Raw genomic sequence first — 26,250 nt, forward strand, 5'->3', positions numbered from 1 at the left:
ATTTTCAAGGACAAACAAGAGATTGGGTGGTTTAGTTCTTTTTGTAAAGGAAATGGAAATAAAGTTGACATATTGGAGGAATAAATCATGAGAATGGCCTAATATGGTGATTAATACAAAAGAAGATGACACTGAAATAAATTAGGCAACCTGTTAATGCAAGACTAGCAAGATTTGTGTCATCACCATCATCATATAACTTCCACATTCCATGCTGGCATAGTTGGGTGGTTTGACAGGATGTGATAGGGTCTGAATGCTGCATTGTGCTCCAGTGTATGTTGTGGCATGATTTCATGGTTGGATGCCCTTTCTAATGTAAACCACATTACAGTGTGTACTTGGTGCATTTTTCCTGACACCAGCCCTACCACTGAGGTCATCATGCAGCTTGCAAAACTAAGATCATCCTTGACTAAGTGGTTCTACAATAGAAAGGGAGGAGGCTTCATGTTAGGAGATGAGAGAGCTAAAAAATGAGAGGTGGGGACAAAAGAAAACAGGTTTCTAGCTGTAAGGGAGCTACAAGGCTTCCATTATAGGAGAAAAGGTGGGGGTGGTGATGAAGTGTCAGGATGGATGTCTGAATATGAGGTGAGCAGAAGTGAGTGGAGATAGAACAGGAAGTATGGGTGGGTATTTTTTTGTATCTATTTTCTGTTTTTAACTTGTTTCAATCATTAGACTGTAGCCATGCTGGAGCACTGCCTTGAACAGTTTGGTCCAACAAATCGACCCTAGTACTTTTTTTTTTTCAAGTCTGATACTTATTCTATTGGTCTCTTTTGCTGAATGGCTAAGTTATGGGGACATAAATAAAACAACACAGTTGTTAAGTGGTGATAAGGGACAAACACAAACACAAAGATGCACTTACATAGATATATACATGCACGTGCACGTGCACACACACACACACACACTATATATATATATATATATATATATATATATATATATATATATATGGCAGCTTTTTACAGTTTCTGTCTACAAAAAAAAAAAAAAATGCAGCAGGACTGAACTTGGAACCATGTGATTGGGAAGCAAACTTCTTATCATACAGCCAATATATAAGATTTTCAATTAAAATTTCCTCTTCTTTGAATTGTATTAAATTTACTTCATTTTTTTTGTTTTCCTACAGAGGATACTACATCAGATCATATGCCATTGACTATTTTTTAAAATTGTTCCTTAAAGCATCAAATGAAATATCTGAAAAGAGACAGGTTGGTTGTCAGTTTTTAGTGATTGAACAGCATCATTATTTACTATCTCATGTCTTATCCTTGTTCATTTTGTAGCTCATTGTTCATTTTATAAAAATAGATTTAGTTAATGACTTTTTTCTAGTGCTTTGAAATATATCTGTCTTTGATCAGATTATTAAAATCTTAAGTAAATACTGTATTAATTTTGATAGTTTTGACAATCGTGAAATAAAGAGTAAATAGTTACTGTGGTTACAGTTTTCATTAGGTCATCATCTTCATTATCATCACTTAGTGTCCAATTTTCATGCCAGCATGGGTTGGATGGTTTGACAGAAGCTGGTAAGGCCAGGAGCTGCACCAGGTTTCATAGATTGTTTTGGCATGGTTTCTACAACTCGATGCCCTTCCTAATGCCAACCACTCTACAGAGTGTACTGGGTGCTTTTTATGTGGCACTAGCACCAGTGCTTTTTTATGTGACATTAGCTCAGTGCCTTTTATGTGGCACCAGCACTAATGCTTTTTATGTAGCACCAGCACCAATGCTTTTTTATGTAGCACCATCACTGGTGCATTTTAAGTGTTAGGGAATGAAATGTGAGCTTCTTATGGATAGGCATTACCAAGGTGGTTTTAGGATATCAGTTCTGTTGTAGTGGATTGGTCTTCTTGAGTACAGCACTGTGCTATGTATATCGGTCCTTTGTCATCTCCTTTGTAAGGCTCAATGTTTTGAAATTGGCCTTCAATACTTTGTCCTATGTCTTCTTAGGTCTCCCTCTTCCACAAGTTCCATCCACTTTAAGTAATTGGTACTTCTTTATGTAGCTGTCTTCATCCATATGCATCACATGACCAAACCAGCAGTGTTCTCTCTTGCATACTGCATCTAATTCCCATTATGCCTAACTTTTCTCTGAATACACAAGTTCTCTGTCGCACATGTACATCAACATTGCTTATTAAGTGGAGCATGCCAGCTTCATTCCTTTCTAGTTTTCGCATGTCCTCTGTATTCAGGGCCCATGTCTGCTTACCATGTAAAAGAAACTTTTTGCTTCAGTACATAAGAGAACAAAACTCCAGGAAAATTAATTATGTCTAATTTATCTTATTTGGTTTAAATATTGTTTGAATGGTTTTGTAAATATGAATTGGTATTTCTGAATAAAAAACTTTGTGCTTGAAATGCTAATGACTGCAAATGTATTTGCATGTGTAGTACAGAAATAGTGTGTAGTAATGAAATTATACTTATCTAAGTTTGAATTTCTATTGTTTCAGATCATTTCTCTTGGTGCTGGGTTTGATACTGCTTATTTCCGGCTCAAATCTCAAGGACTCTTGGAGAACTGTGTCTTTTATGAGGTAAGGTTTAGAAATTGGTTCAAAATGTAAAACTTTTATTTTCGCTATTGATTGAGTGTTTAGCACCTGTACCAGTGGAGCGCTAAGAGCACTATTCGAGCGTGATCGTTACTAGCGTCACCTTCCTGGCACGTGAAAAGTTGTTCGAGCAAGATCGTTGCCAGGTTGGCGTTAGGAAGGGCATCCAGCTGTAGAAACTCTGCCAAATCAGATTGGAGCCTGGTGTAGCCATCTGGTTCACCAGTCCTCAGTCAAATCGTCCAACCCATGCTAGCATGGAAAGTGGACGTTAAACGATGATGATGATGATTCCATTACATTTTAGATCAGTTTTCATTAATAAATCAGAAAATTGCCTCTTTATATTTTGTGTTATTTCATGAGAATTTGGTTGAAATTTATATAGTTGTTATTTTTAAAACTAGAGATTTTTGTAACTTTCAAGTTGTGCAGAATAAAACATTCAAAGGGAAATTGAGGGAGTATTTACATTTTAATATTCAGACTACTCTGCCAAGTGTAATGCTTATTTATTGACATTGTTTTGAATTAATCATGCATTATCTCACAACTTTGAGATTTTGATGATGTGATTATTTATATAATGATATTGAAGGGTAGATGTGAGAAGCCAGATCTGGTCGACTTGAAAATATAAAACTGGCAGAATGTTTGAGTTGGATATAGCTGGTTTAAATGCTAAAGGGTTAAGAAGCTATAGATTTACATAGTAAGCCTTTTTATAAAACATTTGCTATGCAGCTGCAAGTTTGAAAGAGTAAAGACCATATGGTGAATATTTATGAGAAAAATGTTTATTGATTATTTGAATGATTCTCTGAATATAGTTAGAAATTTGAGATAATAGGAATTCTATTGAGATTCATCTTAATTTCATTCCCCTACATCTTCCTAAGCCATTAGTTTCTTCCTCTGTCAATTCACAGCTTATTTCCATCCAACACATCTACCTTTTACGCAACAGTTAATATCTTGCAACTGCATAAGCATGAATGATAGAATGAACTATTTACTTGCTTATACCCAAAGAAGATGTGAAAGATATTTTTTTTTCATACAATTCATGCTATTAACAATCTTAAAGTTAACATTTTGGCAGTGATATGGACTTTGATGAATAGATATTGCTAAAACTTGTATATAATAGATCATTTTAGTATAATGCTTTCAAATTTGGCACAAGGCCAGCAATTTCAGAGAGGAGTTAAGTTGATTACATCAACCTCAGTATTCAGCTGGTACATATTTTATCAATCTGGAAAAGATGAAAGATCATTTTAGTATAATGAAAGGTTATTCTCACTAAAAGAATTGTAAGTGTATGGCAATGAGTGAAAATAAATTTGCGTGTGACTGACCATAACACAAGTTGTAACAATCAGTTCAGCAATGAAGTGAGTTTGTTCAAGATATGTTTTTGTGTCTTGTTTGCAACTAATTTAATTTTTAATATGGTGCAGTGTATACTGTAGGAAAAGATATTGGCACCATGTGACAGTGTCTTTTGCTGATGTCACAGCAGAACAAACTGACTAAATAGGAGGCCAGTATGCTATTATCTAAAGAGTAAAAATTGCTTGCTATGAATGGTTTGGTGCTTTGAAAAGTTATGCAAATATCCACATTCATTTAAGTGGAATTGCCTGTTCTCGTGTTTGTTATCTACCATAAAATTGCAATATTTTGTCTCAGTATTTCATTCATCATCATCAACATTTGATATCCATTTTCCATATTGGACAGCTTGACAGGACCTGGCAAAGCCAGGGGCTGTACTGGTCTCATAGTCTGTTTTGGCTCGCTTTCTACAGCTTGATACCTTTCCTAATGCCAACTAGTTTACAAAGTGTACTGGGTGCTTTTTACATGGCACCAGCACCAGTACTTTTTATGTGGCACCTTAGTTTTAGGATTTCAATTCTGTTGTGGGTCAGTCTTCTTGAGTGCAGCAATGCACCACATATGTCAGTTCTCTGTCATCTCCTTTGTAAGGTTCAACACTTTGAGATTGGCCTTCAATACTCTGTTCCATGCATTTTTAAGTTTAATTTTTCTTTGCATCTAAGTTTCTTGGATATATTTGTAATTCAGTTTATTGACATTGTATATAGCTACAATGAAATGTTGGGGTAATTTTATAAATTTCTGTATTGATTTCAATTTTTGAAGTTTAAAACTCAATATATTTCAGGTGGACTTTTTGGATGTTGTCAAAAGAAAAGCTAGTTCAATAAGACAAACTAAAGAATTAAACGAACTACTAATAGAAGACTTTGATGATAAAATTCACTCACCTGAATTGTCTTTGGTTGGTAAGCTAATACTAATTTAATTTCAATATTTAAACATTTTTAACTATAATTACTAAATAGATATGAATTTGTGTTCTGTTTTCAAATTTAAGTTGCTTAATATTTGAGTTGATTGAATAATAAATTTATTTGCTTGTTGAGTTATCAAAAACATTTTACTGATAGGAAATTATTTACTATTTAAAGTGGGAGAGGGTAAGAATTCATTACCATTTTGAAGAGAGAATCAGAGGTTTGGATAACACTGGAGTTCTGATTTTTTTGTGGTGGTTGGGATGGCATAATTTTATGGCTATATACTCTTTCTATCATCAAATACTTACACCATACATTGGGTGTATATTATTACATCATCTACACTATACAGTTTGTTTGTGACTGAACTAAAAGCTCCTTTCTACTCTATATTAGTTCTTATTATCCTTCACGGTCAGTTACACACAATTATCCATATCTCCTTCATTTGTTTCTTTTCTTTTAAAATGCTTTTTTTTTTACAGCTAGATGCCACTCCTTGAGGTACATTTTATTGTATTGTTGTATATTAGAAAGGTTATCTGTGACTAGACTAAAGGCATCTCTGCAACCTGTATATTTTTATTCAGAGTTATTAACTTTTTAGACAGGCTGTCTGTGATGTGGCTTGTAGAGTTCATTTCTTCTTTCTATGTTCCAGACATTCTAATGTTTTAACCAATTCCAATACTAAATTATAAAGATTAATGTTAAATGTTGATTTTATTTATACCATTCCTAAACATTCCTTTGCGCTCAACAACTCACTCAAGTTGATATATTCATCTCTTCTTTCTCCATTTGCTGCTAAGCAAAATTATATTTGTTACATTGTTTATTAATTCTTCTTTTCTGTAGAAGGGGTGACTTTGGTAATAATGATACAATCAATTCTCAAACCTTCCAGCCATTTTGAATTTTCTATATTCAGCTATCACTGCTTTAATGTCATTAATTGTGTCAGAAGTTATTTTTCACTGTTAGTGATCAATTGGTGAACAATTACAATTTCAAGTGCATTGGTCATCCCATAAATAATGTGGTTTTTTTCATACTCCTTTTATTTTTCAAAATTAAGATAAACGAAGTTCTTTTTCGATCTAAAATATACTCTCCTTCATTTTCTACAAAGCTCTTCCATTGATCTGGTAGACTTTCAAGGTCCCTCTTCCAAAATTCACTTGTCCATGATGAAAAATCCTTCTCCAGTACTGTTCTGACCTCATCTACAGAATTCATATCTTTTCCATCCAAATGATTTTGAAGACTGGAATAAATGATAATTAGATGGGGCAATGTCTGGCGAATATGGTTGGTGGGGCATCATTTCCCATTCAAACTGCTCCAACCTTTGGAATGTCATCCTCACTGTATATGGCTGAAGATTACCCTGATGGAAGAACAGTTGTCATTATACAACTGAAAACATAACCAGGACCCAGACGCATCCTGTTACCTTCTTCAAGGCTATGGAAATGCTTGATTTCATCTCTACATGCTAATAAAATACTTGTTCATTATACAATGTTCACATTCCTTGATGGGGTGAGCTGTTGTAATGTATGTTACCTATTAACAGCTTGGTGTACTGAATAGTGCTGATTAAGTGTCTTTTAAGTGGATGTAATGATGGAATATGGACAGTTGATCCTTCAGCCAGTTGTGAATGTTCACATAAAGTTAAAAGGCAGAGAAACTTTATAAAATAAATCTGATAATAATGGATTCAGTTAATCAGTTGTTAAGTCTGTGATGTAAATTGATGCTGTTGAATTATTGTTTGAGTTTTATATTATTAAATGTCATTACACTGATTGTATTTTTATTATTGCTTTTAGAAATATATTCCAAGGATTATGTGTTGATTGGTGTCGATTTAACCCAGATTAAGCAGTTGGACGATGTTCTACGTCAGTGCCATATAAACCATACATGCTGTACATTGATACTTTCTGAATGTGTCCTCACCTACTTACCACCATCTTAGTAAGTCTAATAGATGCTTTCATCTGATTTTGTAGCTCATTCAATTCTTAACTAGTTTAAAGTCTGGAAGAAGGGGTTGTGCCCATGCTCTTCAGAAACCCTTGAGACTAATGAGATCAATACAGTGAACTGCTGCAGGGGAAACCATGTACGAGGAGAGAATTCCAGGGGAATAACATCATTGAGAGGACAGACAGGGTGTTTGGGTCTGGGTAGAGTACAATACAGAGAGTTGAGTGAGTTGGGAGTGCATGAGTAGAAGTGGCATGTGACCAGCCAACTCTGAGCCACACAGGCTACACTAGGAAAAGGTAGGAAGAAAAAGGCTGAGAGAGGAAACAGTATGTCTTTGGACCAGAGGCCAGAGAGTGTTAAGTGACTTTATGTCTATCAGTCAAGTATCCTTTCTTTGGATACTGTCTTGGATGTTTGTGTGTAGCAGTAGTACCATTCCAGATGATGGGGAAGCACTCAATTATTGGTTTCTGTTGGAGACTGAAGTACTTTTTGACTTTAAAGAGATGAATCCATCTTTGTGATGTAGTCTTTACTATATTGAGGGTTGTGTGTTCAGCAGGAGAGTTCCCTAGTGATAGTATGGCCTAGTATTTGCAATGACTTTGAGGTGTATAGATACAAGCTATTCATGTTCAGTGGGTGGGGGTGCAACAATGTTTTTCTGGTATGTATTGTGATTGTATCTCTGTGTTGTTGGAAGAGACTAAATGATATGACCCCATTGGAGTATGTTTCCAAGGTCTTTGCTTGTAAAGTCAGTGCAGGTTTGACATGATTCTAGATAAATAATTCTTGAATATAGAAGGTTAAAGAGGAATGTATGGTGGTATCACCTGTGCAGGAGTGAGTAGGTTTCAGTCACTCATCTAGCATTTTGTAATGGGTCAGAGGTAAAGTACATGTGCTGCCAGTGATAGTTAGTACAAGACTAGAGACTGTTAGTATAGAACTGGTAAAGCTCCAGTCAGTTTGTGGATGTAATTTTAATTCAGTATATATTTTTTCTATGGCTCATTATGTTCAAGATGTTAGTGCTCATTTAGTTATATATCATACTGAAGGCATTTCCTTGCCCAGAAAATTTTAACAAGGATTGTCATTAAATTTAATGATATCTCCCTTCTCTTTTTGTGTAATTTTAATTGATTACACTTTTTGGGGGACTCTCTACATTATGTTAGCCCCTACTTAACTATATTATTATGGTATTGAATGTAAGTCTTTATATGTTAGCCTCTACACTACTTAATTAGATTGATTTCAAATTTTGGCACAAGGCCATTAAGTTTGGGGTAAGATTTAAGTTGATTACATCAACCCCAATACTCAACTGGTACTTATTTTATCAACCCCGAAAAGATGAAAGCAAAGTCAATGACAGACGAAATGCCACTACATTAGGTATTTTACCCATTGTGCTTATGGTTCTGCTAGCTTGCTGCCTTACCCTACTTAAATATATTGTTATTATTTTATACTTTTTAAGCATGTAGTTAAACACGTACAAGAAAGTATACTTTCCAGATTTCATCTTAACTTTTATTGGCTTTAAAGACAGAAATATCCCTGTACAGAATACTTTCTGATATTCATGAATTGGGTTGTTTATTGATTCTGATTGAATCTATTTTGAGTTTGTGTGTGTGTATTCTCTTAATATGGAAGAATCTGAATAATTATTGGATTCTGCAAAAATATGTAAATAAAAAAGACATTTTGAAAACTAATTATGCTAAAATATTTGTGCTGGTTTTTAGTTAGTGGTTTTTGCATAATGTAACCAGATTTCTTTGTATTTAATTGCTTTTATAATCAAGAATTTTAAAATCTATAATATTTCACATTTCATATTTATAAATGTTACATAAAAGAGGAATTTCAAATCTTTCTTGTTTCTTAATAATTTCCATTTAACTATTTTCCAGTTCACAAGCTGTGATAAAATGGGCTGTGGAATGTTTTTCTAATGCTGTTTTTATTGATTATGAACAGGTATTTATATTTCTTTCTGAACTATCATGGCTAGTATAGCCTATGATATTTTTGTAGTCTTTGAATAATATAAACTGACTTTAGGACTTCTATGCCTTATACAACATTTTATGATTAATTTGTCAATAGTTAAACTTTGTTTCTGTTGATAGTAAACTGATTCAAAAACAAGGTATTTGTATGCACTTAAAATCCTTCTTTTGCAACTTTTCTTTGATGTCAGCCATAAAACAATGGAGCAAATAATCCATGGCTGGGAGTTTAGAATTGTGAACATCAAGGCAAACCTACATACATCATATCTGGCACTAAATCTTGTTCTTGGATTGTCCAGTATCCAGTTTATATATGTTACTATGTGGTGAAGAGACATTACTAGTTTTGTGGTTTGATATTGAGGAATGATAAATAAAACTATTTAACAGATTTTTATGAAAGTTTTGGTTTGCTCCCATTTTTGTTTCTGTTTTCCTATCAAATTCAACACATAAAATACAAAAATTATATTAGTTTTTGTTTCTACAACAAAAATTTGCATAATAATCAATACACACACACATCATCATCATTTAGTGTCTGCTTTCCATGCTGGCATGGGTTAGATGGTTTGACTGGAACTGGTAGACTGGAGAGCTGTACCAGGTTCCATTCTGATTTGGCTTGGTTTCTATGGCTGGATGCCCTTCCTAATGTCAACCACTCCAAGAATGTAATGGGTACCTTATACATGTCACCAGGACTGGCCATGACTATAATATCCCTTGGCTTGACGAGTCTGCTCAAGCACAGTGAATCACCAAAGGTCTGAATCACTTGTCATTGCCTCTCCATGAGACCCAACATTCGAAGATCATGCTTCACCACCTCACCCCATGTCTTCCTGGGTCTACTTCTTCCACAGGTTCCCTTCACACTTAGAGATCAAAACTTCTCTATGCAGCTGTCTTCATCCTTATGCATCACATGACCAGACCAACGCAATCTTTTCTCTTGCACACCACACCTGATGCCTCAACTGCATTATATAACATATTATAGAAATCATATAATAAGTACTGATGAATAATCAAAGATCTTTGTAATTATCTGTTTTTTGTTGTTGCCTCTGCTTCACCTGTCATCCAATGAACTTTTTGTGTCAGACAACTACTTAACTGTCATGTGTTTCCTACAAAGCTAAGCTCTGCTTTAGCAGGAAAAATAGCCTTGTTTGTTGAATTTGTTTATATATTACATAGTTGTTTTTAATCTGTCAGTAGAATTATTTACCATTCCAGTTCAGTTATTTCCTATGATAATGTGTTAGTTCATTAAAAAACATTCTACATTTAAAAAAAATTTATTTGCAGATAAACCCTGATACTGCATTTGGACATTTCATGTGAGTATCTATTAACTTTATTTTCTTAATAATTTTATTATAAATTACTTTTGAAATTAGAAATAAGACAATCAAATAAAATTTTCAATACAAAATGATTTAGTGTTCCTTACATACAATCTCTGAAATTATTATTTTGGTGATCATTGTCATTAACTGTAGGGGAAAAATAAATTAAATCTCTTATATTTTGCTGATGAGGATGTCAAATGTAAAGATATAAGACATTTGGGTACTTAACAAAATTTAATAGGTTAAATAAAATATATTTTATGAAAAATATTAATAGGTGCAGGAGTGGCTGTGTGGTAAGTAGCTTGCTTGCCAACTACATGGTTCCGGGTTCAGTCCCACTGCGTGGCACCTTGGGTAAGTGTCTTCTATAGCCTCGGGCCGACCAAAGCCTTGTGAGTGGATTTGGTAGACAGAAACTGAAAGAAGCCCGTCGTATATATGTATATGTATATATATATATGTGTGTTTGTGTGTCTGTGTTTGTCCCCCCAACATTACTTGACAACCAATGGTGGTGTGTTTACGTCCCCGTCACTTAGCGGTTCGGCAAAAGAACCGATAGAATAAGTACTAGGCTTACAAAGAATAAGTCCTGGGGTCGATTTGCTTGACTAAAGGTGGTGCTCCAGCATAGCCACAGTCAAATGACTGAAACAAGTAAAAGAGTAAAAGAGAGAGTAACTTTAATAGCTTTTCCCAATGTAAAGAAATTAAGTAGTCAGTACTTTGGATATTATTTTGAATCAAATTGACTCTCTGATGAGCTAATTACAATATTTGCACTGTCAAATGAGCTACTATAAATTTTAATTTATTGTTTAATAAAAGTTTGTATTAAGGTAAAAACTGAAATAGATAAGTGAAAAGTATTAAATGTGTCATTTCATCATTAAATACTTATTAAATGCTATTGTTTCACCGTGGAACATTTGTAAGGAAAATATTTAATATGTTGATTGATTAATTCTTCTCTTCAGCTGAGAGTCATTTGTTTGATTTTACTATCATTTTATTATCTGATCAAATAATCCATTGACTTTTAATTCTTTTAGGCAGAACCATTTTAAGAAGACTGGATCAACTTTGAAATGTATTAATACTTTTCCTAGCTTGCAATCACAAGCAGAGAGATTTTTTAGACTGGTGTGTATTATAATGTATTATTTTATCATTAATGAAATTTAATTGCTTTTATAATTTTGATTTTCTAGATTAGATTTAACATATTCATGCTATCTTGTTTAGCTACAAAGAATTAACATAAAATAATTACAATTATTTGTGCAAGTTTTCTCCATTGCTTGCTGTAAAAAGGTATGTCTATTTTGAACTGATGGATGCAATTTATATTATAAAGGCATAATAATTTAGTTTTTTTCATATGCTTTTCACGGTTAGTTAAGACTATAGTATTAAATGTTAAAACTATGGTAAAGATATTGTAAAATTTAAGAAGTTTCCTTTATAACTTTATAACTTTATTGAATATAATGAAACACCATTTTCTATATTTAGTTTGGTTTCTGGTTAATTAAAATTGTATTTTGAATTTTCGCTTTGTATAGGGTTGGGAAGTGTATAAATGCTGGGATATGAACGATATCTTCTTTAATCTGGTTCCAATGATTGAGAAAGAAGACATTGAACGAAAAGAGTTATTTGATGAATTTGAAGGATGGCATTTAGTTTGCAGTCACTACACAATTATTTGGGCCAGTATTGGTTCTCCAAATAGCTATTGTCTTGAAGTTCAAAGTGAGTCCTTTTTACCATTCAATTTATTTTCTACTTTCGTTAATGCTATTTTAAAATTGTTATATTTATTTCATTGCAACCATCATCATCATCATTTAACGTCTGCTTTCCATGTTGGCATGGGTTGGATGGTTGGACGGTTTTTATCACAAAGTCTTTAAATAACGAGTTATTGAACAAATCATATTAGTTTACTAGGCAATAATAGAATTTAAAAAGTTCATTGAAACATTAAAACTTGTCTTTAGTAACAACTTCATTGATTTCTGCATCTTCACACTGTTTTGATCACAGATGAAAAATGTTCCACAAAATATCTGATAATACAATTTAGTTTACGTTATTTACATTTGATGGATATTTGTCCTCATCTTGTTTGTTGTTTACACAACGCTTCGGCTGATACACCCTCGAGCCTTCATCAGGTGTCTTGGGGAAATTTCGAACCTGGGTTCTCGTTCCTAAGGTATTTTATGCCGCTGTCGTCGCCCGCCCGCCCGCCGCCGCCGCCTGCCCGCCCGCCCGCCGCCGCCGCCCGCCCGAGTTCGATTCCCGGCAGTGATCTGAATAATAATAATAATAATAACAACATCGAAAAATACCTTAGGAATGAGAACCCAGGTTCGAAATTTCCCCAAGACACCTGATGAAGGCTGGAGGGTATATCAGCCGAAACATAACAACAAACAAGATGAGGACAAATATCCATCAAATGTAAATAATGTAAATAATGTAAAAAAATGTACATAATTCCTCATCTCTTAAATATAGAATATAATTTAGAGCTATAAATATTAATTAGAGTGTAATTAAATTTACCCTTTTAACTTTAAGATTTTTTAGAATTTGTTAACAATAGCAATTTATGTATCTAGATCAGTAGTTTTTAATAATCTATCTACTAAATCATAGTCTGTGCTTTTATGTACAACTACAGTTTCCACAAAACTAATGATAATTAACAGCTATCTTGATTGCTCCTGCTACTAGCATGTTAACCTCTATGAAACACAGATCTTTCATGTCTTATCTTTATTTCATCTCTGTTGTCAAGGTTACCTTCTCTATTCAACTTCACTGTGAAAGGTGATATCTGCAAATATGTAGATTACCCCCTCCCTCTCTCTACCACTCATGTCTCATCTTGATATCAGCAGCAAGGATTTTCAGTTGGTCTACTTCAAAAAAATTTTGCTACTCATTTTCCCAAATACATATTCTCTGAACTCCTCTCTCCACCACCAAATCTCCCTGTATTACGGACATCTGTTTCACTTCACTCTTTTTTTTTAACTCATCATTCTTGGTAACTTTGGCGTTTCAATTTCTTCATGTCTCTTATACTTATGCTTCATTAATGTTGCTATTGCAGAAACCAAATCTTTTACAAGCCTTACTTCTTTATGAAAGTTATTTTCATCCCTTACATGCATCCCTAACTAACATACAAGCACTCTAAACAACTTTGCTGTATCTCACTTCCAAACCCAGCCTCTACCAAACTATCATTATCTCTGCACATATTAAACCACCCAACTATGGCCTTATGACTATCCATCCAACGCATCTACAAACTAAGCAATGTCCTCCACTTCCTACACCTTATAGCATATCAAGTCAAGAGATTAGTTACAGTCCTTCCAGTTCTATGCTAATTATACCTGGCAGTGCATGCATTTCACTTCTTAGCTGTTGACCAAAACCATTTTCTTAGGTAAGTCAACTCCATTTCTCACGTGTAGTTCACTTGTAGCTGCGACAGTATTAACCAAGAATATGGTCTACAAAACTTGGGAAAAAAAAATCAATCACCACTAAAATCTGGACATGTTTTATCCACTATTTTGATTCTTGCAAAACCATTATCTGAAAAGCAAAAGATGTCTACCTCTGTGCATGGCATGGCTCAGCCACATCACAGCTGATCCTTCTAGTCATTTGCTAAAAGTATCTCTACTAGCCTTGTGGTATTATTCAGCTTCCACTTCTCAATTATGATGGCTCTGTACATCTACAGAGAAAGAAAGCCTCCACATTTGTTGCCTGCTCTGCATCCAACTCCAGACTACATGTGCTTGGTAAAACTCCTCCAAAACTCACCCTCTTTATTATAAAAAAACTCATCATTACATACTCATACATTGTAAAAGAACTTACAATCACTTAAAATCAACAAGGCTACCAGCAATGTTGCTGTTCCTTCCATTATTCCCAAATAATGCACCCTCAAAATTCAACCCCTTTTGCCCAACTCTTTAGCCTCTCTTTTCAAGGATCGCTTCTGATCTTTGGAAACAGTATGTATACCTTTCTTGGAAGGGTAGCCCTTTTGATCCTGCCAACTATCATCCATTCACTCACATATTCAACACCTCAAAGGTAATACAACAACCTTCTCCAACATTTTGACTCTCTCTCTCTCTCTCTCATTAATGACTACCACTATGGTTTTTGTAAAGCCAGATCTACTGGAGATCTTGTATCATTTACCTCTGAACACTTGTCCATGAGAAATTTAGCGTTTTTTGCATTTGACATCAGTAAACTCTTCAACTATGTTTGGCATGCAAATCTCCTGGCTAAACTTCCTACAAGTTCCATCCATTTTTCATCCCTTGAAGCAGATTTCTGCCAGATCACACCTTAGCAGTGCATACTGATAGAGCTCTTTTTGGCCTCAAGGTTCAGTTATGTCTCTTCACATCAATAATCTACTTTTAAACACTTCAGCTTCAATGCAGATGATATCACCCTTTACTCATCTTCAACTTTCAGCACTCAAGCATCATCCACATTGAATGTAGACACTTCATATCATACCTGCTCTACTTCCACAAACTGAGACCTTGACTGTGTTCTCCAATGGGATCATATCAATCTTATTGTCTTCAATAAAACAGAGGCACAATAACAACACATATCAAATGGTATATATCTTGTACTCTAGCTCGTCTAACCTGGGGCAAAATGCAAATAAACCTTAAAAATTATAACAAATACTTACTCTCACAGTTACTGATGATCCCTTATCTGGTGGTCAATGTGGAAACTAGGGATAGATGAGTGGTTGGTGAGAGCTGGACAAGTCATCTACAGGGATGCTGTCAGTGAGGTGAGGGTTGGCAATGAGAATAGCAAAGAATTCAGGGTACAAGTAGGGGTTCACCAAGGATCAGTCCTCAAACCCCTCTTATTCATCATAGTCCTCCAGGCAATAACAGGGAAATTCAAGACAGGCTGCTCCTAGGAGCTCCTCTATGCTGATGACTGAATCTCTACAATATGATGAAAACTGCATCCCAAAGACTGGTTTCCTTTTTAGGCCAGAAAATATTTCAGCTCTTATCAGTTACTAATTCTCAAGTGATACCCTTAATAGAATATTACTTTCACATCTAGGATGGCAGCACAGTTGCACAGACAAACATCTTAGACTGCATTCAGAAAAAGTTCATCTAACCAACTTGGCCTGGTGTCTTTCTCCAACATCTGTACCTTGGAGCTGGTTGGTCTCGTGTCACTTCCACTTAAGGAGAAACAAATGATTTGGATGGCTCATTTGTTTTTCTTCCTCCTTCTATTATTCATAGATAACCATTTCACCCCCACCCTAGCTCATCATCTCTTTGAATGGAATTCCTTCTCTTCTCTGTTTCTTGTAGTCATTAAAGTGCGGTTATAAAAAAAACATCAATCAATGACCTCACCACTCTCAGAGTATCTGTAAAGGCCATGGGCTCCTTCCTACAGCTGTCCTGCCCAAAAAGAAATTTAGCCATTTATTTGATCTTTTGAAGATTTTCTATGTTTTAAGCAAATTATTTTGAAATCTTCAGAAATTTAACAAATAATATTGTTTAACTGCTAAATTTAATAAATTGATTTCATGCAGTTTACTCTAGAAAATTTCTAATTTTGAACAAGAATTCAGAATGATCCTTTAATAATAGGGCACTCCCTACTGTCTCTGTCCAAATATATTTTAATCAATATAATTATGATGAATCTTCAAGATGTTTGATTTCACATACAGGCAATTTCACAAACTTTTGATGTGATCTGTCTTTTTCTATTAATTAAAGGAAGAGGGCATTTGAGGCAGAAGAAGCTGGCTGTGAGCTTGTGGTTGCTTTGGCTTGAGAGTATTTGATAATCAATCAAATGGCCTCCTTTGTTACTGTAGACAATGCTTGCACATGTAGCAATAGAACAGTTGAATTGCTTATAATAAGCAACCAATCATTAAGTTTTAAATATTTTCAGGCAGTGTGTGAGAGAAAATCATGATGTCATAGGAAAAAAATGTGTCTGCATGGATGATGGTTCACTTGCATTTAATGATTCTGCAAAGAAAGAGGCTTAGAAATACCATTAAGAAAGGCTGCTAAAGAAAGAGAATGAATGGGAGGAGAGTGTGCCAAATGTTAACCCAACTGAGGGATCAGCTATCTGAATTGATAGTACCTTGGTAGATAAAGCAATTAAGGATATGAAGACGGAAAGCCCCTGGCCCATCAGGAATCACCGCTGAGATGCTTAAAATATCTGGCGGTGTGGATTATGGTTTAGTCACCTGTATAGTTAACCAGGTGGTATCAGACAATATGAAAGAAATTTGGACAATTATGAGGCAGTGGTCAGACTATTCACTGGTGATTGAGACAAAGATGAGTAGGTTCTTGAGGTGAACAAAAAAATTAATCGTTGTTGGTAGAGTCAGAAATAAGTTGGATTATAGATTGTAACCAGAATAGCTGATCGTTAAAGATGTATGATAAAAAGTTTTTGTTTTGGAGAGAGATAAGATATATAGCTTGCATGTTAGCAGCAGATGATGGGTACAATAAAATTGGACTGAAGTCTATGGGTAGTGCTAGAGGTGTATGTTCAAGGTTGCTTCAGATATTTCAACAAAGTATTACAGAGAAATAGAGAAGGTTAAATGCATATTTTAATGAATACAATTCATCTAATATTATTTTAATTTCAAAATTGTTTTTATTAATGGATAAGAAATTTTATTAAATACTGTTTAGAAAATGGTTTTATATATTTTAAATGGTTTTCTATTTCAGAAAAAATTGATACTGTATACCGAAGTACTACAATTGCAACAAAACAGACCCAGATTAATGAAAGAACTATACAATTGTTGAATTCATCAGAGACAATTATGAGATTTGGACATTCATGTGCTGTAATTCCTTCAGGGTTGTTAGTCATATTTGGAGGATTTGGAATGGAAAATTCACATCATCAGCGATTGTCTAATATTTCAATAGTTGAACTGAAATCTTGGGAAATGGTGAAGATTTCAACATCAAAATTTGAAAAACAAACAGAAGGTTTTTGTCAGTTTTTCAATATGTAAAAGGAAAAAAAAATGATATTTTAAGATTTTCATTAAGTTTGGTGTTAACTCTTTCGTTACCAACCCAGCTGAAACCGGCTCTGGCTCTGAGTACAGATGTCTTGTTTTCATAAGTTTTGAATTAAAATCTTCCACCAGACCTTAGTCCCAATTTATGTTCCTAACACTAGCTGAATGATAACTAAGTTATTTTACTAAATTCTTTGTTATATTTAAAGTAATTGAAAGAAACACAGAGCATCTCAAAATAAATACGGTAATGAAAGGGTTAATGAACTAATTGGAATATTTTAGAGTATATTTTGAAGATGCTGTATTTAAGATTTAATGCTTGTTTTAACATTCTTGGTGTTAGATTCCTTTAGTATTTGTGATATTAAAAGTTGAAATAATGTTAAATTTTCTTTTTCTTTTTTTAGTGGCTCGTATGTATCACACAAGTATTGTCTTATCTCATAACACAATTTTCTTATTTGGTGGAAGAACCTCTCCTCGCAAAGCATGCCAAGATGCCATTTTAATAAAACTTGAAGGACTAACACATAACTCCAGTGATCTTGGTTCTACAACTGCTACTCATGATGAAGATGAGCAAATATTGGATCCCCTGAAATTTGATTTAAGATCAAGTTCTTATAATGTGACATTTAAGAAAGTAAAAATGTATGGAGAACAACCTTGTGCAAGATGGCGGCATACAGCTACAGTATTCCAGAAAAATGGTAATTATTAAATTAGAAATTCATTCAAATTTATTTTGAAATTAACTCTGTTAGTATCAACGTTGTTCATTTTAAACATTTTGGGGGATGAGTAATCATTAAGCGTTTAACATTTAAACTGGCCATATCTGACCAAAATAATCTACCTGCATTATCTTCAAACTGACCAGACCCAAACCTTTCACATTTACCCTACAATATTATTCTAAAAATAAACAATCATGTCATTGAAATTTCAAAGCTACAGAGTAATGCATGACTAATTCATATCAATGTGAATTAGATTTGACAGAGAAACCCGAATGCTAAAAGATTAAATCAACCCTAGTTCTTACCTTATCAACTCCAGATGTCAACATATGGAAAATTACACAACCAAATAACACAAATTCTATTTGGTGCTCTACTGATTCCAGTGTCAAATGACTCCTTAAATGTTAACATTTATTAATATCAGTTTTGTCTTGCACAAAGTATAAAGTGTGGCAGTGTTGCTACTCTAGATAATGACACTAAATAAATAATGACTGCTTCTTTCATTAATCTGTTATGTGTTTTAAAGTTACTGTGTTATATTATGGTCACAGTGTAACTTACTGGTTAAAAAGTTTACTTTGCAATCATAGTGCTCTAAGATTCAATCCTTCTCTGTCATAAGCAGCATCAAAGTGGGTGTAATTGGATGTTGTGGCAAGTAGGTCATTGATGTACTGAAGGATGAGAGTGGGGAACATATCCAAAACTTGGAGTACAACAGAGTTAATTAAAAATGGGGCGGAAAAATCTCCATCAACATGATACAATGGTGTGATCTGACAGGAAGGTACTGATTCAAGAGATCAGAGATCAGTGTAGCTTGAAGGTAAAAAGTTTTGATAGGAAAATCACATGCCAGACTCAGTTGATGGATTTGCTGGTATCTAAGGCAACAACAGTTCATTTGTTAAAGTTCTCAAGTGAAAGCCCATTGATGAGTGACATAGAAGAGTAGGTCTTTAGTGGGTCTGGCTCTGTGGAAGCCATACAGGTGGTGACTAAGGAGAGACAGGGAAAGAAAAAGGGAGATTCAAAGTGTTGGCATAAGTCATTGTTAATGGCAATAGTTGGCTGGGTCAGAGGGGTTGCCTTTCTTTGGAATAGAGCTCACATTTGGAAGAGTGCTTCCAGATGTGAGGGTATATCCTTGTAGAGTGTGAGAGACTAATGAGTTTGGTGGGTCTTTGAACAAGTTCTAGGTTACAATGTTTGAATGTAAAGGAAGGGGTTTTGTTAGAGTCAGTGGCCTTGTTTAAAGAAACAGGAGGTATTTTTGCACTTGGCATATCTGTATTTGAGGTAGGGAGCCTGGTGAAGTGGCAGGTAAAAGATTTGAAGGACATTGGCCAAAGATGTGAAGTTGAATGCTAAGTGAGCTACAAGGTATTGCTTACAGAGCCATCATTGTTTAGAAGTGGAGGAAAAGAGGACTCTTATACAAAGTTGGAGATTTTTTGTGGGGACCAGAAGGATTAGCTGCAATTTGGAAGGCAAGAAAGCTTGAGGGCTGTATGAAACATAAAGGCAGTAGTCTTACATGGGTTGCACTGCTGGATAAATACCACCCATTTTGGTGAGTGGGTAAGATTCTTTAGGCAGTGTAGGCTTTGTTTTTGTATCTCAACAGTTGCAGTGCAACTTTGAGTAAAAACCTTATGGGGAAACTTTGGATATTGAGTTCTTGTTGTATGGTGAATGTGAAGGGACATATCTAAAAGGATGGCTTCAATCATCCACTTATTTGTTTCATGATGAATCAGAAGTGAAACCTGTGTGCTGCCAGGGATAACTGGTATGTAATTATCAGAACTCCAGTTGGTCAAGTGCCATAGAGTCTAGGAAGAAGTGGGGTGCTGCATAACATGACTGTGTGTTGGGTAGTTGCACTGAAACAGTTGTTAGATGATTCAGTTGGTGCAGAGACAGTTACGGTTTAGTAGAGATTAGGTTTTGCTGTAAACAGAGACCAAGTGTATTTGGGATGTCAATGTGTTGGGCTGGAATATGAGTAAGGGATGAAACAAGATGGTGTAAAAAAATTGAGAATAGCAAAAGATTTGGCTTTTGCACTGGTAGAATTGTTATGGGCTGACTTCAACACACACAATTCCACAAGGAATTATGAGCATTGACATTACTCAATCATTTTTTTCCCTATGGACCCCTTTGACTCTTATTTTACTCTACTGCACCTTCATGCTCATTCAGTTTTTAAAATATTATTAGGAATTCTATAAAAAAACTTGTTAAAATATTTTGTGTTTTGTAGAAGTATAACCAGTTTTATTGCCCATAAATTTTATGTGGACCCCCAAGGGTCATATGGATGCTTGTTGAGAACCACTGCTGTAGGTGATGTTTTTGGAAAGGGTTGAAATGTTCTCAATGCAGGAAGAGGTATGGTTAAAGAGTTGCTGGTAGTTGAAGGAGTCTGAATAGTAACAGAGGAAGTGTATGTATTTAAGGGAGTGATGGAGGGAAAGGGAGATACACTTTGAATTAAATACAATGAAAAAGAAGGGGAGTGTCCAAAATCTTGCCCAAACATTTGAAAATTTAAAGATTGCATGGAAACTTTTTCATTCAAACATACTCAGAACTTCTTAGTTTTACTAACTTTTTAAAGAATTAAAATTAAAATTGTAATGGTTTGGACATTTATTATTGGAGAAAAGATTTATTTGTATGTAACTGGAAGATTTTTTTTTCATTGAAAGGTCATCCACAGATGATTGTATATGGAGGACGAACAGAACAACATAATTCCCTTGACGATTGTTATATTTTAGATTTAAATTCATGGCATTGGTCTAAGGTTTGTTATGAGTTTTATATTTTTTGCATAGATTAGGGTGGTAGAGGTGGTAAGAACAGAAGCATACCATTTAGGCTTTTTCTAATTTAATACCTTATTTGTCCAAGTTAAAATTTCCAATATTGCTTGTATTTTACTTTTTTGGTATAAAATGGATATAATTTTTTATTTTTTATTTAGATTTTGGGTCTCTCATTTTATTAGTGGGATTCAGATGTCTCTCACTTTCCCTTGATTAGTATATTTCAAATATTTAGTGAAGATTATGTTTTGATTTTATCCTCTTGAAATATACTTTTATTTGGAGTAAAGATTATTTGCCAATATAACATGGCAGTCCTGGTTTAGGACGAATGTTGCTGTAATTTAGCCCTAGGAGACATTGTCTCCAGCTGGCTATATGACACAATCTGTGTCCTTATATTTTCAAACAAGGGAATCTAGCACCCCCACTCAGCTCAAAACAATATCTGTGTATCATGATTTCTAGGTTATTTCCCTTCATCAGCCCAGAATAATTGTTCGGCTAGAGGTGGTGCTGCCAAATTCTCATTCGAAATATATAGTTTTCAAAGTGACAGCCAGTCACTGATCTATGAATTAGAAAATTGCTATTTGTAAATCTCACAACGGAAATCGCGATACACAGATATTGTTTTAAGCTGAGTGGGGGTGCTAGATTCCCTTGTTTGAAAATCGAAGGACACAGATCGTGTCGTATAGCCAGCTGGAGACGATGTCTCCTGGAGCTAAATTACAGCAACATTCGTCCTAAGCCAGGACTGCCATGTTATGTTGGCAAATAATCTCTACTCCAAAGTACTGTTGCTGAATATCTCTCATTGTGAGATTTACAAATAGTAATTTTCTAATATTTTTATTTGCCTGTATTTAATGTAATGTTTAAATTTGTGAGCAGAGTTTAAATTTATAAATTTACTTTCATTTTCTTTGTCAAACAAAACAAAAAAGTAAAAGCAAAAATCATATGATGAAGTGAATACATTTTTATGTTTCTGTATGAATACATTGGGATGGGTTGAATAATTGGTCTGAGAAGAGATGGGCCATTGTTTCCAAAGCTATTTTATGTAGATAAGTTTGTGGAACAATAACTAAGAGACTCACAAAGTGTTATATGTTTGTGTGCCACAAAGAGAATTCGGTAATTTTTCAGATTAACACCTGCATGATTACCTAACCCTGACCCTAACCCTAACCCTAATACTAACCCTGACCCTAACCCTAACACCCTAGTGAAAATTGTGCGGGTGTTAATCTGAAAAATTACCGAGAATTCTAATGTTTCAAGCCAGTCTACTTACTCAATCTGCTGTGATGCATATTGGTAGAGCTAAGTTAGAATACAGAGTTTACATCTGATGTAAATATTTTTACCATTTTGCTGTGTGTGAGAAGACCCGGCAAGCCAAGTGAGACCAAAATCCAAGGCCTCTGCCAGGGATGTAACCAGCCTACTTATGCATACCTTCAGCCTACACTTCATCCCCATTATTTTCTTCTCAATTAAATCATTAATAAATGTAACTTGTACAACACTATAGATTTTGAAGAGACGGCAATAAGCTTAATATTTGCTTATAATACTTGCTTAATGTTGCTGTCTCTTGGAGAGCTACTGTCTTTGTGAACCATGTGTTTAGATGGTATCCTTAGATATTCAAATAAGAATAGCAGTATTTGGTATAAGATATTTCCTTAAGGGAAATGTGGTAACAATTTACATATCTTGTATACTGAAATGTGCTCTTGGCCATAAACTGAAATATAAAAGACAGACTTGGTTATAATATTCCTGGTTCATAAATTCCTCTCTATTAAAATAACCATTAAATATTTAACAATTTTCTTTCTACTGAAGGTTGATCCATGTGATAGTAAGCTAATGGGGCTACACAGTCATACCAGTTGCTTATGGAAGAACAGGTGGCTGGTATTAGCTGGTGGACTTACAGAACAATTGATACCCTCCAAAGATATATATCTACTTGATTTATATACATTTCAATGGAAGGCTCTAGATGTTTCTGGTGTTTTATATCCACGGTAACTATAACTTTTAATATTCAATATATTTAAAAAATTTTAAAGGTGGTGAGCTGGCAGAATCGTTAGCACCCCAGGCAAAATGCTTAGTGGAATTTCGTCTGCTGCTATGTTCTGAGTTAAAATTCTGCCAAGGTCAACTTTGCCTGTCATCCTTTCGGGGTCAATTAAATAAGTACCAATTTATGCACTGGGGTTGATGTAATCGACTTAATCCCTTTGTTTGTCCACTCTGTGTTTAGTCCCTTGTGGGCAATAAAGAAATAAATATATTTTTAAATTGATTCATTTATTCCCAACAGAATATTTAATCTATTTTATTGTTTTCTCTGTTATTACAAAACTAAGAAGTCATAGTTACATTTAAGGAGTTATTGAAGTTTTCCAGGGTAAAAGAGAAACTTACTTTTATCAAATATTGAGGGGAAAAAAAAAGAAAAATGTGAAATAATATCCTAATATGTTGGGCCTCACAGATGCAACGTCATTTTAAAACGGGTTTTAAAATGACCTCAGCAATGCTGCTGCAACAATGAGGTGGTGCAACTTAAGCTGAGAGTTTTTCCTGACTGCTGTAATGGTAGAAAACAAATGAAATTTATAAATGAGTTTAATCATTTAAATGTACCCTATGTAATTAAATATAGCAACATAGTTTGAATATAGACACAAGTTGTGTAGACAATATTTCATAATGGCTTAGGTTAAAATAGATTAGTTGATCAGCTGAATACTTTATTTTTGTTTAAACAATTTATTGCTGTATTGTTGCTTTTAAAAAAAACATTTAGACTTCCATTTTTTTGCTTTTATTTTCCAGATATTCTCATACAGCTCATGTTATTGATGATAACCTCTTTCTTATTGGTGGTGTAAATCTGGAACATTTCTCACCAGGGATTGCTGTTATTAATCTTCAATCTGGAGAGTCACAAGAATTTGCTTTAACGGTTAGTCAAGTTTATTGAAACCTTGAATACATTTTTTAATATTTATTTTTGCTGATTAAGTAAAAGGACAACCAATTGAAACTAAAAGAGAAATGTTTGTGTCTCACAACTGAAAATACCTGATTCTTAGAATAATCTTTGTTCTAAATCCAAATGAGTTGGTGACATTTGTCAGATCAGTTCTTTTGTGACATGCAATTTAATTCTTAAAAAACCCATACAATTACAGGATGAGCACAAATAGCTCAAAACTGGTCTAGTGGTCCCACCATCGCTGGGCGTTGGTGGGGGTTCACTCTCCTACTTGCAATATATATTGGGTGCGGATTACATCAATAACCGCTGAAGGAGGCGTCCTCCTGGGGAAGGTACCACACCAAAGTGTTCCTTGACAAACAAGTGGTAACCAGTTTGTATATTTGACAATAACTTGCTCCATTACTTTTCACATGACATGTATTACAGAAATGTAACATAATTTTTCTTTCGTTTTTTTGATGTTACAATTTTAATTCATTTTTTTTTTCAGGTTCAGAGTGAAACTGGTGAAATAATCATGTTACATGGACATCAGTCTGAAATATTGAATGATGAACATTTATTAATTGTGGGTGGAGGGTGTAATTGTTTCTCTTTTGGAACACATTTAAATAAATCTATGTTTTTAATAGATTTGAAATATTTTCAAATTAATTGTAATAGTTGAATAAAATTTTTTATGATCATTTTCACATGAAGTTATATCAAATTTCTACTGTTATTTTATAAAATACAAATATTTCAATACTGATAAAATGACAAGATTCTCTTATACAACCCAACAACATAAATCTATGGTTGGCTCAGTTTTATTTTTAAACCTATTTCTGAACAGCAGGGTTGTTGTTGAAATAGTTTATATCAGTAATATGAACTCTCTGCATTAAACATGTCCCAGACAGGAAGACTAAGATTCATAAAAATGTTAGAAAAATTCCGTGATGATGAGCAAAACTCTGAGAATGAGATAAAATTGTCCTATGGAAATGAGATCAGTGAAAGAAACATATAAACCAACTCTGCTAGTGTTCCACAGATTTACAAAGAAAAACTTAGGGGCAGTCATTTTGAAGATGGCTGTGACAAGTGTCCTGGACACCTTCACATTGGAGGACTTCCATGAAGTGGTTGGAGCATTACAAGTGCCTTGAAGCTGGAGAATCCTACTTTGAACTTTGAAGGAGATAAAGCTTTGTACTTCTTTAAAATTAATGTCTCTCTTGAAAAAATCTCAATACTTCTGGAATGCATCTTGTATGTGTATGTATGTGTGTGTGTGCATATATATATATACATATATATATAATCTTTATCTTATGATATTTACTTTGTATTATATTATACTTATTTATTGTGCTTTTACTTATTAATTTTTCTATTCATGACTGGATTTTCATCGATGAGTTCATGAACCTTGGTTCTTTTCCCTAAAACTATATATTTATATATATTTTACTCTGTGAAACTTAATTTAATTTAAATTTTTAATAAATTGATTTTAATTGAGTTTTTACCTGTAATTTTGGGATTTTATCCCTAATATTATTATTATTATGTATATATATATATATATATATATATATATATATATATATATATATATATATATGTGTGTGTGTGTGTGTGTGTGTGTGTGTGTGTGTGTGTGAAGGAGACTCAAGAAGACATGGGGTGAAGTAGTGAGGGCCAATCTCAAGATGTTGAGCCTGAAGGAGATGACAATGGATTGAAATGTCTGGCAATATGTAAAACTGAGTTCTGGAAGTGCTCTATTATGCACACATGGCTTAGTAGTTAGGGTATTTAGCTCATGATGATAATGTCATGAGTTCAAATACCAGCAACACAATCCTTGAGCAAGACATTTTATATTACATTGTTAGTTTTTGTTTGTGGCAGATGTTCAGGTGCAATAAAGACTGCAAACAAACAGGAAACAACTTCTATCTCATTCCAGGGTGAAAAACTAGAGGTAGTCGATAGCTTCCGCTATCTGGGCGACCAAGTTAGTAGTGGGGGTGGGTGCGCTGAAAGTGTAGCTGCTAGAATAAGAATAGCCTGGGCAAAGTTTAGAGAGCTCTTACCCCTGCTGGCGACAAAGGGACTCTCACTCAGAGTAAAAGGCAGACTGTATGACGCATGCGTACGAACAACCATGCTACATGGCAGT

The 26,250-nt window shown here is 34.3% G+C and overlaps 1 protein-coding gene across 3 annotated transcripts in view; it reads left to right on the plus strand.

Annotated features, from left to right (window-relative positions):
- LOC106871036 (tRNA wybutosine-synthesizing protein 4) overlaps positions 1 to 24,772 on the plus strand; it is a 38,304-nt gene extending 13,532 nt beyond the window's left edge. For all 3 annotated transcript variants that reach the window (XM_014917295.3, XM_014917294.3, XM_052970707.2), the window contains 14 exons: positions 1,148 to 1,232; positions 2,502 to 2,585; positions 4,798 to 4,918; positions 6,772 to 6,919; positions 8,863 to 8,929; positions 10,279 to 10,310; positions 11,378 to 11,468; positions 11,891 to 12,080; positions 17,156 to 17,425; positions 17,871 to 18,173; positions 20,927 to 21,024; positions 22,907 to 23,091; positions 23,912 to 24,041; positions 24,571 to 24,772. In XM_014917295.3, the coding sequence (XP_014772781.2) occupies positions 1,148 to 1,232; positions 2,502 to 2,585; positions 4,798 to 4,918; positions 6,772 to 6,919; positions 8,863 to 8,929; positions 10,279 to 10,310; positions 11,378 to 11,468; positions 11,891 to 12,080; positions 17,156 to 17,425; positions 17,871 to 18,173; positions 20,927 to 21,024; positions 22,907 to 23,091; positions 23,912 to 24,041; positions 24,571 to 24,747 (1,981 nt within the window). In that variant the 3' untranslated portion in view covers positions 24,748 to 24,772. The remainder of the gene's footprint in view (positions 1 to 1,147; positions 1,233 to 2,501; positions 2,586 to 4,797; positions 4,919 to 6,771; positions 6,920 to 8,862; positions 8,930 to 10,278; positions 10,311 to 11,377; positions 11,469 to 11,890; positions 12,081 to 17,155; positions 17,426 to 17,870; positions 18,174 to 20,926; positions 21,025 to 22,906; positions 23,092 to 23,911; positions 24,042 to 24,570) is intronic.
- The last annotated feature ends 1,478 nt before the right edge of the window (positions 24,773 to 26,250 follow it).

Source organism: Octopus bimaculoides, chromosome 9, assembly GCF_046866305.1.
Source record: "Octopus bimaculoides isolate indiv1 chromosome 9, ASM4686630v1, whole genome shotgun sequence".
Lineage (NCBI taxonomy): Eukaryota > Metazoa > Mollusca > Cephalopoda > Octopoda > Octopodidae > Octopus > Octopus bimaculoides.